Source organism: Equus quagga, chromosome 9 (assembly GCF_021613505.1).
Source record: "Equus quagga isolate Etosha38 chromosome 9, UCLA_HA_Equagga_1.0, whole genome shotgun sequence".
NCBI classification, from domain to species: Eukaryota; Metazoa; Chordata; class Mammalia; order Perissodactyla; family Equidae; genus Equus; species Equus quagga.
The window spans coordinates 80,197,636-80,211,685 of NC_060275.1; the positions used below are offsets into that span (position 1 = coordinate 80,197,636).

General features: G+C 38.0%; 1 protein-coding gene across 5 annotated transcripts in view; it reads left to right on the plus strand.

Moving 5' to 3' along the window:
• The window catches only part of SLC38A9 (solute carrier family 38 member 9), a 110,999-nt gene that overhangs the window by 18,720 nt on the left and 78,229 nt on the right, over positions 1 to 14,050 (plus strand). For 2 of the 5 annotated variants that reach the window (XR_006890102.1, XM_046671487.1), the window contains exon 2: positions 421 to 567. Coding sequence is in view for 1 of the 5 variants with exons in the window: in XM_046671487.1 (XP_046527443.1) it covers positions 464 to 567 (104 nt within the window). In the remaining 4 variants the exon portion in view is untranslated. Of the gene's footprint in view, positions 1 to 420; positions 568 to 14,050 lie in introns of those variants that run through there. The other 3 variants (XM_046671489.1, XM_046671490.1, XM_046671488.1) reach the window with 2 other exon arrangements.

Sequence of the window (14,050 nt, forward strand, 5' to 3'; positions counted from 1 at the left end):
TTTCTGATAAAATAAATATTATAAGTATATACCTCATTAAGATATTTTCAGCAGGGGCCAGCCCGGTGGCGCAGCGGTTAAGTTTGCATGTTCCGCTTCTTGGTGGCTAGGGGTTCTCCAGTTCAGATCCCAGGTGCAGACACGGCACTGCTTGGCAGAAGCCATGCTGTGGTAGGTGTCCCACGTATAAAATAGAGGAAGATGGGCATGGATGGTAGCTCAGGGTCAGTCTTCCTCAGCAAAAAGAGGAAGATTGGCAGTAGTTAGCTCAGGGCTAATCTTCCTCAAAGAAAAAAAAGATATTTTCAGCAAGCTCCCATATTTTTTCCAATTTCTTATGCATGCAGATATATTACTTATTTATAGTAAAATAATATTTTAATTAAACTTTAAATTATTTGTCTTTTCTGATTTATATAGGACTGACTTCTTCAGTGCTTAGAGTCTGAGAAAAATAGCAAATATGGATAGTGATTCTAGACATCGTCTCATCCCTGAGGTAGATCATGAAGTAAATCCTGGACCCATGAATATCCAGTTTGAGTCATCAGACCTAAGATCCAAAAGGTAAGTGTTTAAAATAAAATACTAATTTCGTAATTAGGGTTTTTAATTATTAAAATAGAACTAATTATAACCAAACGTATATAGTTTTGATTATAAAATATTCAGTTTCTTACAGGATCTGTATGTTTGCATGTAGGAGGGAATAAATATTAATACTGTTTCCTCATTTATATTTGACTTTTTTGACTAAACATCTCTGTCAGAGAAGGGGTTGGGGTAAGTTTTGTGAAGTAAGACACATTCATCTAATTCATTTAACAAATATATGTTGATTTGTGCAGGTAATATGCTAGGTGCTGGGGATAGAACAGTAAAAATAATACCCAGCCCTTACCTTCACTGAGCTTAAATTCCAGCAGATAGTTTAAGATAATTTGAGTTTAAAATTTATTTCACTGCATACCTGGAAAACTCAAAAGAATCCACTGAAAAATCATTATAAATAGTAAGAGAATTCAGTAAAGTGGCTGTTTACAAAATAGGCAAAAATAAATACTATTCTGATGAGAAAATGTAGTGGAAGAAAAGATAAAATACGTAAGAATAGCCTTAAGAATGTACAAAATCTATATGAGAGAAACTTTAAAATACTACTGAGGGACCTAAAATAAGATTTAGAATATTCCTTCAAATCTGAGATGCGGATTGTAAATTGCACTTTTTTTTTTTTAATGTAACACTAAGATAACCTGCTGCCAATAGGTCTGATGAAATAATCTCTTAGTATTTAGAACTTTTTTTTTGTATTTATTGAAAGAACTCTTGGATTTATTTGATATTTTATCATGTGTCTCTTGTACAATTATAAAAATGAAAATATAAACAAAATAGTTAAGATATTACTAAGCTGATTCTTCATATTTAGAATCTGATTCTTCAGAATCACTTTTTGACTTGGAGTCATCAAAATTGGTGTTTTTTCCTCTCACACAAAATTGTCCTTTGTACTATTAAGGGCATTGATAGTGTAGCATTTCTTGAAAGAATTTTCTTCCAAATCACTGACACTTTCTTTTAGTTTTGATGCTCGTACTTTCCTGGTCTTACCAGAAGGTGTCACAGAAGGTTTTCTAACAACACCATGGCTCATATTTACTGAAATGACCAGAGATGACAGTTACCTGTCACGCCACCAAGAATAATTGCTGTCATGACTACCACATGGCTGACAGTGATTAAAAGATGTCCTGGATTATGAGATGCATCCATATTTTAGAAATGTTTAAATGTGTATATTAGAATTTCTAAAACATGACGTGTAGCAAAAAGGCATATTCTGCTCTCAGTGGGAAGACTCTAAAATAAAATGTCATGCTCTTTAAATTTTAATCCATAACTTTAATGTCATCTCCCCCGAAAAGAAAATGCCAGTAGCCAATTGCAAAATGCACATTGCCCAGAAATTTCTTCTCTAAGATTTAATTTGCAGTGTCAAATAATATATGTACAAGGTGGTTTAATGCAGTATTTTTTATAATAGCAAAAGATTGAAAACAACCAAAATGTCTCTTCTTACAGGACTAATAAATAAATTATGGCACATTGATACAATGGAATATTTTTCACCCATTAAAAATAAGGAAGTGGCTTTATTACACATCAAAATGCAACAAGTCTTCAACTTATTTTGTTGAGTGAAAAAAGTGAAGTGCAGAGCAGTGTATATAGTATCCAACCATTTGGGTAAAAATAAATCTATAAATTATGTACAATAAAATATGTATAAATGACTCTGGGGGAATAAACAGGAATTGTAAGAGTTGTTGGATCCTCAGAGGGAGACGGAGTGCTTGAGGTGGGAGGCGTGGCAGATACTGTTAGGTAAATACCCAAGAATTATTCAACAACCCCACCTCTTCCTTGCCAACAGAATCGTAATTTTGTTAAGGGTCACAATAGCTTCCAATCCCGGAGATGAAGGAGGATTGTCTTAAGCTAGTCTTGATAATCCTGTTTCTGTTTTCCAGATACTTAATTTTTCAGTCTTTCTTGAAGCTAGAGGTGGTAATGTGTAATTTATCACATGAGAAATTTATCATTGTCATTTAAAGTGGCCATCAGAGAAGATAATGAAATGAATCTTGTAATTTTCACTTATATATTCCAACATTAGTGAATACAAAAACTAATGAATGCTGATTGAATGCTCAGGATTTTCTTGAAACTTCTAAATTCTATGATAAATAATTGACCACTGTGACAATAGAACTTGGTCATTAAAGTACATTCCATTGCAATAAGTTGGCAGGAGTTCAAACAGTTCTCTGAGAATTTGTTTAACTGTGTAAATTAAATGGAAATATATTTTCTATAATGGAACTTGTCAAAATGAAAGAGAATCAACTATTTACAATCACGGGATAACTACCTAGGTAAGCATGTTTTACGGAAGGCAAATATTTATAGAGACTTAGCAGTACTGAATGCTAATGCTAATTTAAGAAAACAGAAACTATTATCTGATGAGAAAAAAGTAGGAGTACCTTAAAACATTGTTATTTCTATTAAAATATGGATTTTTTCACTTTATATACAGAAATAAAACTCAGAAACACTGAGGGAAAAGTATTTTCCATTAGAAGAACCAGCTTAGACAACTATTTCCAAAACTTCAGTCATTTTAGAGTCACTGTATGACTTTGGTGATATCCCATTACCACCTGTGTATAATTATAATTTAATATGTATTTTTACATTTATTAACTTTTAAAAATTAGGGTTAATTTAACCTCATCTTCACGTATTTGTGAAATGATTGAAGTATTGTTTATACTTTTTTCTACTATGCATGGGAATAAATATCAAGTAATTAAAATAGCGTTCATCCTTCTGCTACCTAAAATCAACTTACATATAACCACACTTTGGGAAACTGTCTTCAGCTGTCAGAGTATTGAAAACAGTATTTGATACTTACAGATTGCTTCTCCTGTTTAGCTTGTGGTTAATTCTATTTCTTCCACTAGGTGGCAATCAAAATTATGTATCAGTTCAAATGTAAGAATTTTAAGAACTCCTTTGGACTGAAAGATAGTGTGCTGGATCTGCTTATCATTTTGGTGGAACTGGGGTCTAATTAAACTTAAGTGGAGGGAGGAGCTTGTCACTGTAGAGGAAAGATATATGTCGTAATCATTTGGGGAACTTTTGCAAACTACACAAGTCCATTTTCCCCTCTGCATACCTCCCCTCATCTTCCTCATCAGTTTTTCACCTGGTTTAGGGTGGAGTGAAGAACGTGTGTGGAGGGACGGAAAGAGTAGAGATCTCCTATGCTGTGTTTGATATATTCCATTGTCACTCGGTGATCTCAGAAATTGTTCTCCTGCTTTTCCCAGGCCTTGTTGTAACCAAAGATAGAACTGGTATTTAGGATTGCTTTATACTCTCCTGCTGCTCTGGGATTATACCCTTTGAGAGTTGACCATCCCAGCCAGCCTGAAACAAAGTGTGAAGTGGTTAATTTGTTTTTGAGCTTCCTTTTTTCAGTTTTCTCTAACTCTGTTTCCTCTTCATTTTCCCCAGGGCCTGGGGCTTTCATGCTCCTCTCTGTATGCCCAGTTTTCCCCAGGGCAGGGATTCCCTCTAGCCAATGCTTTGTAAACCATATTTTTCTTCCACCCCTTATACACCAGTAGTACTTACCACTTATTCTTGCAGGTCTTTGTTGTCTACTTAGTGTTATAATGGCAAAATGTGATGTGTCAGAGACCTAGTCTATTACTTTTCCGTGGCTATTTACATTTTAATGTGGAGAATTCTAGAAATATAAAAGCCTAACCGAAAGCTTAGATTTTTCTGATTAATACATTTCAAGTGCTCTGGTAAGCCAGTGGGGCGGAGGTAGATATTTAAAATAGGTAGCATTCCTGGTGCCCTTCAAACATACTATGTGTGCTGTGGCCCCTGGTTTTTTAGAATGTCTGCTAGTCTGTGCATCTATAAACTAGCCTCTCTCACTTTCATCTGCCAGTAATGCTATCACTGAGTAGCAGCCTGAATTGACTCTTTTTGGTACTTTTGATCCCAGGAGAAAGAGGCAATAACAAAGCAAAATGAGTTTGTCTCTTCATGTGTAAGGGTAGATCCTGGCCCAGTAATAGTGATTGGAAGTGATTACTGAGGCTTGGTAGTTTCATAGTTGGGGATTATACAGATCTACAACAAAAGGTAGAAAAGTAGTTTTCCCAGGAGGGTTGGTTTCTAAAATGCATAAATTGCATTTTGAAGAACTTGCCATTCATGTTAAGGAGATGGGATTAGGGTCTTGACCATTTATCACTGCCATGGAGCTGATGGCTGTTAACTTAAAAGCAAATTCACCTGTTATTTTATCCTCAAAATGAGTTTATTTAGGAATAGCCAAAAGAATTACAATTTGGGATATGCATGGTATGGCAAACCATAGGGAAATCTAGAAAACAAAAGAGGGAAGCTAATTTTATAGAGAAAAAGGAGGAGTAGGGAGGGGCTGTTTAAATGAAAATCCATTGGAGAAACTAACAGTTCAGAGCAGCAACACCTTCTCATTGGCTGAGCTGAGGTGTTTCTCATTGTCAAGGCTGGGGAGAGAGATTTTCCTTCAGTAGTAAAATAGTGTTATTTCCTGTCCAAAATGCAAGGGTGAGTCTCTGCCTGTTTGGTGTAATTGATGATGTATGATAAGGCATGAGAGCTCCCCCTATAGGCCTTCCCAACTCCAATTTAGTTAAGGTTTCTTTTATCAATTTCCACATTTCCCCTTTTTAATGAGATCTTTTCCCAAAAGCATTGATCAACAATTAAATTCTTTGCACATAGTGGTCTTGTCCCTCAGTGTCAGGAAGCACCTTTCCTGGTTGTCATGTCCCATGTTGGAGGGAAAGCTCATAGTGGTTGGAAACTATTTAGGCCCCATTTGAGGAACAAGGAAGCTTAGAAGGGAGAACTCTCAGGCATTTCTTATTCAAAGTTTATAGTTGTCCGAGATTGTAAGTGTTGAAAATCATTTCAAATTGTTGAGCTAACATCACTGTATTAGATATGTCATCTTTACAAAGTTTCAACAGGCAATAGGTACAGCTCTTTACAATAAATATTCAGAATAAGATTAAGATCAATTCCATAAGCGCAGTTTGCAGGATGATTTTAAACCAGGAGCCCAGACCTGAAGGTAACCAAATAAACAAATCAAAAGACAGCGGATTGTTAGGTAAAATTTGTTGTAGCCAAGGTGCTTGCCCTCTAATCTTATTAATTGGGTTTTTACTTCCCCAGAGGTATTTATCCGTGTGCAACAGGGGTGTTCACCACTATGCAGATACTGCCTTGCTCAGCAAGTAGATAAGCAAGGGCTGTATGATTATCCAAAACAACTTTGGCCAATGAGTTAAGTGACTGTTGCTGAGCTGAGATTGCTTTGGCTGTGGCAACAGCTAATTCCTCTAGTTTCAGGGAAAGATTCCTGGTCACTTGTTCGTTGGTACTCACTCTGATCCATGGGAAGAAAGCTTTCCCCATGGAGGCAAACCCAGAGTCACGTACACCTCCTGGGACTTCTCATCTAAAGCAAGTTTGGAGGTTTAACAGGAGAGACCAATGAGAGGTCTCTGACTGTGCTGAGGGAACAGGACAGTGAATATGGCAAGGGCACACTGCCCTTGTATTCTCCAGCTGTTAAGGCAATGAGTTGCCCAAGCATAAAGCCCATTACTGAAACCTCCACAGATGAAGACATGACCGGAGGGCCTGCATAAGGCCCCTGCATAAGTGATATCATCTATAGACTCATCATCAGCATAGAGGCATTACCGTTAGGTAACTCAGATACTATGCTATTACATACTGAGAGGTTGCCTAAATATATGGGTTTATCAAGAAATTTACAGATGGTCTGGGTTACTTTGGTGGCCTCACAGAATTTTTCATACAAATATTCAAAAGATCTTGTTTTCACCTTCCAAGGCTGGGTTAAATTAAAGCAAGGAACGAATTTAGGTGGGCTTAGCACCCTGACTTGGTACAATGGGCCAGCAGAGCAATTTAGACAAATAATAGCATCTGGAATCCCAGTGAAATTACTTATAGGGTGAACTACGGGGTCATTACTGCCTTGACAGACAGGTTTCTGATGGCAAATCCATCAGAGATGTTTCCCCATTTCACAAGGGATTGGGAAATGCAAACAAGGGCATTGTCCTTCCAGAAAAGGGAGGAATAAAATTAACTAAGAAACAGCAGTTGGAAGAGGGTATACAGGCCTGGTCTGGTCATCCTGGGGAAACTGTCTGCCTCAGATGTCAGCTGCATCTCTTCCTAGTCAGTTTACTTGGAGGTCTCCAGCATTTGTTCAGGACCAGATATCAGGTGGAGTCTTCTTTAGCTGTGTGATGTGCACCCAAGACTCAAGTACCTGAAGTTTGGCTGTCATCTGGGTAGTGAGGAGGGCCTTCCAAGAACTTTTCTTGGAAGTAAAATTGGAAACATCAGTTTGGAGTATGATATCCAGACATTTAAGGAAACTAGAAGACTTTAAGATCCAGTCCAGTTTACAGGTATAACAAAACCTTAAAGACTATTAACAGGACTAGAATTTAACATCTACAAAGGTGCAAACATGAATTCTCTCTCCACAATAACCTTCATTTTTATTAAAGATAATCATAGTAAAACTAATTTGTTTGTATTAAACTTGGCCTGATTATTTATACAAATGCAGCAAAAATAGTGATTGACTATATAAGCTCTTTTTTAAGATTGTTTTGCTGAAACCTTATAAGCAAGGTACTGGCCTGATTTTTCAAGCAGTAACTTAAAGCTGTCTGGTCTTATCTGAGTCTGTATACATCTTTCTTGAATATAACATTTTAGTCAAAGCCTTGGTAATGTAGCCAACACTTTCAGTTGTCCTGTTACAAGGAGAATAGACCTTCACTGAACCCATGCAAATGCATACATTGTCATGAAAAGAATACTTAAGAGTTTCCAAATTCTGGAGTGATCAGCTAGAGAGAAAAAGATAAATATCATTTCAATACTTGTTGCAAAGATACACTTTACCAAATTGCTGTAAGTTATATGTAGCTTAACAGAAAGGAGAGAAAAAGGAGTCCTTTACAACTGGAAAACAAAATGTTAAAGCAGGCAGTCCACTTGAGTTCCAGAAATTCTCATCCAGTTCAGTGTTATGATCTTAAAGTTATCAAAACCTGTATTCCAGAATACTTGTCAGAGTCTTTATCATGAATCTCTTTGAAAATGAAACATATCTGTAAAAGCATCAGAATTAAACAATAACTGTCTGTAACTGACAAAAGACTTTTTAAGAAGGCAATGGGTAAATATAATTGTCAAGAAAATTTGGGTACTTTTGTGACATACATTTTAGATAGTAACTAGAACTACAGGTCATACTATATTAGAACATACCAGATATTTAGGAATTTTATACAGTTTCTAGAACACTTCTTAGTAATATTCACCCATGCTATATAACCTTAAGAGGTTTACTATTGTTTATTTGACCATGCTTCTCATGTAATTTGACATACGAATAAGCCTAATTAGTGTAATATCTCTCTTTTTATAAGGAGAGGGAATACATCTTTTGAGATGCCCCAGGTGCCCTCTGGAAAATCCCAAAATTACATCCAGGTCGAAAGATGTCATTTAGAATTTGAATATTTTGGCAAGCTTGTCAAAAATATCAGAAGGTCTGGATGCTTGACCAAATAGAATCACAGATCATTATGTAATAATACTTAAGTATCTATTTGACCAAAGTAACAATAATAGGTTTCAAAGGCAAATACAAAAGGTTACATAGTTGTAAGCAAAACTTAACTCCTTCAGTATTAAGACTCAGTTCTCTTATGTAAATAAAGACCTGTAGAAAGAACACAGGAAATTATTTTGACAAAACACAAAATCTAGGCATATTGCTTAATGGTAAAGAAGTTTTCAGAGTACACCAGCAGACCAACAGCCCAAGAAACCTTGTCTTTTCAACAGAAAAGAAAGCCAAATTTTAATTTTGTATCAGTTTATTTTGATATTGAAATTCATTTATTCCAATCTTAGCCAGTCCTTACTGCTCATAAAATTCTTTTCCCTCACTAGAATGCATTTCCATTCCTCATGCCTTCTAATACCAAAACATCATCCTACTTTCCTTGCTTAGAGAGATGTTTCCCTTTTTGTTTCTAGTAGTTTTAATTACATATATTAGAATTTTTAACCCTTAAAATCCCAATTCCTGGTAAAAGCTTAAGACGTAAGCAATTGTGAGCTATATTAGCATTTTGCAGCTTGGTGAACTTAAAATACCTTTTATAAATTTCTAGAAACGTGCCTATTTTTACATAAAAGATTTCTCAGCATGGTCTGTTCACTAACAGACCCAAATATTTTTAGTTTCTCTGTGATAGGAAGCCAAAAGCAAAGGAGTTAATGTTTTAATATTTTACCTTGTTTGGAAAATGATTTAGGTATTCAGTGACTATCCATTATTTAGTTTAACTTAGTATAAACTTTGACCTTATTTACATTTACTTTTAATTATTTGCTTTTAAAAATCATGCTTGGATTAGACATTAAATATCAAACCATCATCTTTTGTTTTTTAAGATTTTTTATTTTTCCTTTTTCTCCCCAAAGCGCCCCCGGTACATAGTTATATATTTTTAGTTATGGGTCCTTCTAGTTGTGCTGTGTGGGATGCTGCATCAGTGTGGCTTGATGAGCGGTGCCATGTCCACGCCCAGGATCCGAACCAGCAAAACCCTAGGCCGCCGAAGTGGAGCACATGAACTTAACCACTTGGTGACGGGGCTGGCCCCCAAACTATCATCTTAGGTTACTTTCTTGCTGACAAATTTTGTAACAGACAGCATAAGCCTACTTGACTAGTAAACCTAGACAGAGAAAAAAGTTGTAAATTTGCATTGCACTCATTACTAACAACTGTGAAGATATGCCTGTTTTTATTTTCACCAAAACCTTAACCTAGCTTTTATTTACTAAAGATTAATCCTAGATCATGTGAAACTGAAAAGCATTTAAGTTAGTTTTTATTATATTTCTGAGATTTAAGAATACTTAATTTATAAGCATTTAATTTCAAGTCAATTAAATAAAGCTTTTTATGCATCAATTCTAGCAATACCATCCAGATGTAGAAAAATATCACATCTCTATAACATACATACATAGGCGCATAGACAGACATAAACAGAGATCTCATAGCTTTCATTTTAAAACATTTAACCATGTCTCAGTTACAAAACTCAAAAGAATAGTTGGATCCAAATTGAATTTCTGTCAGATGGACTAAGTTAAGGTTACTTGTTAAGGTGGCCAAAGTCTTTTCCCAAAGATTTTTATTTGCAAAATGTAAGGATCCTTTAAAGAGCTGTTTTTGGAGTCATTTTGTATATTATCAAAGGTCTAGGGTAATTGCTATTTAAATTTTTCCTTCTAGTTTTTTATTTGTTGCCATTAACTTAGTAATTAGGGGTTTAGCATTTGAACCCTCAGAGGGTCTGATTTTTTTGTTGTTTTTGAGGAAGATTAGCCCTGAGCTAACATGTGCTGCCAATCCTCCTCTTTTTGCTGAGGAAGACGGGCCCTGAGCTAACATCCATGCCCATCTTCCTCTATTTTATATGTGGGACGCCTACCACAGCACAGCTTGCCAAGCAGTGCCATGTCCACACCCAGGATCTGAACCGGCAAACCCTGGGCCACCAAAGCAGAACATGTGCACTTAACTGCTGCACCACTGGGCCCCAGAGGGTCTGATTTTAAAGGGTCAGGTTTTCACAGAGGGGAAGAGAAGAAAATAGTGTCAGGGCAGAGCCTGGGTGCAAAATGGCTGCTGGGATGGGGTCTGAGACAAAGAAGTCTGGGAAGACAAACATGGTTGGCACCTGAGACAAAGAAAAAGTGGCAGAGGGGAACATGAGGCTTCAGAAGCCATTTCGTTCTCCCTCAGTTTTTCAGTTGTTTTGGCTAATTTAGACAAGGTATTTTATAGTGCAGCGGTTTTAGAGCTTTGTGCCTTTCCAGAAGCCTCCAGATACTAGTGAAAATAGACATACCATTTATTTTGCTTGATTTTAGAGCCATGGTCTTCCACTTTGGTTTTAAGAAAAGGTGGTTGGGAGAGACTGAAAATTCCTCATGTTGGCCATTGCAATTCCAGACTGCTTTTGGTCTGTTTGACCCACTTAGTTAAAAATGAACTTGTAGGGGGCACAAGGTTCTTAAACGTAAACCCAGCTGGGGTCTCTGAAGGAAAGTTTCCCTCAGGACATTTAGATGACTGAGATCCCACTTCCAACATCATATATATCAATGTAAAAGCAAATTCACCTGTTATTTTTATCCTCAAAGTGAGTTTATTTGGGAATAGCCAAAAGAATTACAATTCAGGATGTGCATGCTGTGGCAAACCATAGGGAAATCCGGGAAAACAAAGGAGAGGAGCTACTTTTATAGAGAAAAAGGGGAGTAGGGAGGGGCTGTTCTAAATGAAAGTCCTTTGGGGGAAAGTACAGAGCAGCAATGTGTGAGCTGAGGCGCTTCTCATTGGCTGAGCTCTTGCCAAGTGGGAAGAGAAATCTTCCTTCAGTGGTAAAGTAGTTTTACTTCCTGTCCAATATGCAAGCATACGTCTCTTCCTGTTTGGTGTAACTGATGATGTATGATAGGGCATGAGAGCTCTCCCTACAGGCCTTCCCAGCTCCAATTTAGTTAAAGTTTCTTTTATTAATTTCCACATGGCCAACTTGCTGATTGTATTACTACTTCTATACCCATCCTTCTCCTCCTTCCTTTTCCTCCTACTCTCTTCGCTTTTTTCCTCTTTTCTCTTCCTGTTCAGTCCACTTCTCTCACCTGTCTTCTCCCCACTTTACACCGTTACTTTTTCCCAGTAGAACTCTTTTGCTAAATGCTTAAAGAGGACAACCCAGGCCATGAAGTTAGAGCTGCTTTAAATCTAGGTATGGACTTTGTTAGGATGGGATCTTATTTCTAGTCCCATCAGAATCCTTTTATTCTCTCACATTCATAAGTTCTTAAGTATTTTTCCTTCTTGCTCTCTTTCCAGATATCTTTGTTTGTTTAACTGCTCTCTTGTACCCATACCCATTGCCTGAGCTGCTTCCATTTCTTTCCCTAGATCTATCTATTCTGTCTGGTTTTGCCATTTCTTTCATTGCCTGTAAGCTAGTTGTGCTTTATTTTCTTCCTTCCCTTCCTCCCTCATTAACATTAGTTGGAGAAGCCTGAAGAAAGAGGGAGCCTAGTAGGCTTTGACTGGTGCTCATTAGGGCCAAGTCAAAAGTGTGTTTTGTTGGGAGGAAAGGGTATGAAGAGTTGGGCTAGCATCTTTCTCTGTCTGCTCAGTATTTTAACATCCTCAAGTATATAGTCAAAAAGGGTTTTATTGGAAGTGACACCAGCAACATGGCAGAGTGAGCTGTTGCCTTTATCTCTCCCCCTTCAAACTACAACTAAATGGACTTTCATTGATCAATGGAGGATACCCATGCAACACAACAGGACACCTGAGTGACCCATGCAGCTATACATCTGAAGGTGGATGGACTACCCCCGGGGAGGTAGTAAAGATAGGTAGCACTCTCCAGCCCCCTGACAGCCCTGTGCACATATGTGACTGCTCTCCTGGCTGGAGCAACCATAGCACTGCTGTGGTCCCATGGGTGGGAGCATGCCTTGGTGTGACTGCAGGAACAGGTGACAGCAGCTCTAGCCCCCGTGTGATTGCTTTCCCATCTGGTGGTAGAGCCCACAGTGCCATCACAGTCCCCAGAGAGTGGCCCAGGCTCAGACCTGGTGGGAAGGCCCCACTCACCAAGCACAGCAACCAGTATGACCTAAGAGGAGATGCTGGCACATCTACATGCCCAGATGAACAAGTTCCCAGCTGCTGTGAATGCCCATAGTACTGCTGTGACCTCAAAGTGGGGAGCATGTCTCAGCAAGACTGTGGGACAAGGTGGCAGCCCTGAGTCCCTCCATGATCGCTTTCCCATCTGGTGGGAGAGCCCACAATGCCACTGCAGCTCCCAGGGAGTGACCCAGGTTTGGATGTAATGGAGAGGCCCCACCCACCAGGCACAACAGCTGGTATGACCTAGGAGGAGACAGTGTGAATCTGTGTGCCCAGGTGAACGAGTTCCCGGCTGCTGTGAATGCCCATAATACCACTGCGGCCTTGAAAAGGGGAGGGCATCTCAAGGGGATTGTGGTAGCAGGCAGCAGCAGCTCTGATCCCCCGTGTGACCACTTTCCCATTCAGTGAGAGAGGCCACAGGACCACTGCAGTCCCAAGGAGTGACCCAGGGTTGGACAGGCACAGCTGACAGGGATCATGGTGGGCTCAAAATGCACAGCACCTGTTCCCCCCTGTGGCACCAGGTGGAATCTGTGATCAGATACTATCACTATGCAAAGGCACAAATCCACCCCCTTCAAATAATGTGAAGAGACATGTTAATGCTCCAGACCAGAAAGAACAAGAGAAACATCCAGAAATCAATCCTGAAGGCACATAAATTTACAGTCTAAATGACAGAGAATTCAATATAGCTATCATTTAAAAAGTCAATGAGTTACAAGAGAACTGAGAGGGGCAGTTCAAAGAAATCAGGAATAAAATTAGTGAACAGAGGGAATTCTTCACAAAAGAGATTTAAACTATAAAGAAAAACCAATCAGAAATGTTGGACATGAAAAACACAATGAGTGAGATAAAGAAAAATCTGGATCCCTTAAATAACAGAGCTGATATTATGGAGGACAGAATTAGAAATTTAGTGGATAGAAATAAAGAAATGCTTTAGATGGAAGAGGAGAGAGAACTAAGACTAAAAATAAATGAAGAAATTCTCCAAGAAATATCCAACTCAATTAGGGAATGCAACATAAGGAGAGAGTTTGTTCAAAGAATAATAGCTGAGAACTTCCCAAACCTGGGGAAGGAGCTGGAATTACAAGTGAAAGAAGCTACTATAACTCCTAATTGCATCAATGTAAAAAGATCTCCAAGGCATATATTAGTGAAATTGGCAAGAGTCAATGACAAAGAAAAAATATTAAGGGCAGCAAGGCAGAAGAAAATAACCTACAAAGGACCCCCTATGAGGCTTTCAACAGATTTCTCAGCAGAAACCTTACAGGCTAGGAGACAGTGGAATGATATATTCAAAATTCTGAAAGACAAAAACCTTCAGCCAAGAATACTCTATCCAGCGAAAATATCCTTCAGATATGATGAAGTAAAAACTTTCCGATAAACAAAATCTGAGGGAGTTCATTGCCACAAGACCCTCCCCCACACACGAGAAATGATCAAGAAGGACCTCTTACCTGAAAAAAAAAGAATGGATTTACAAAGCCTTGAGCAATGAGATAAATAGGCAGGCAAAAATCAGAAAATTGCAGCTCTCTATCAGAGCAGATTAGCAAACAATTATAA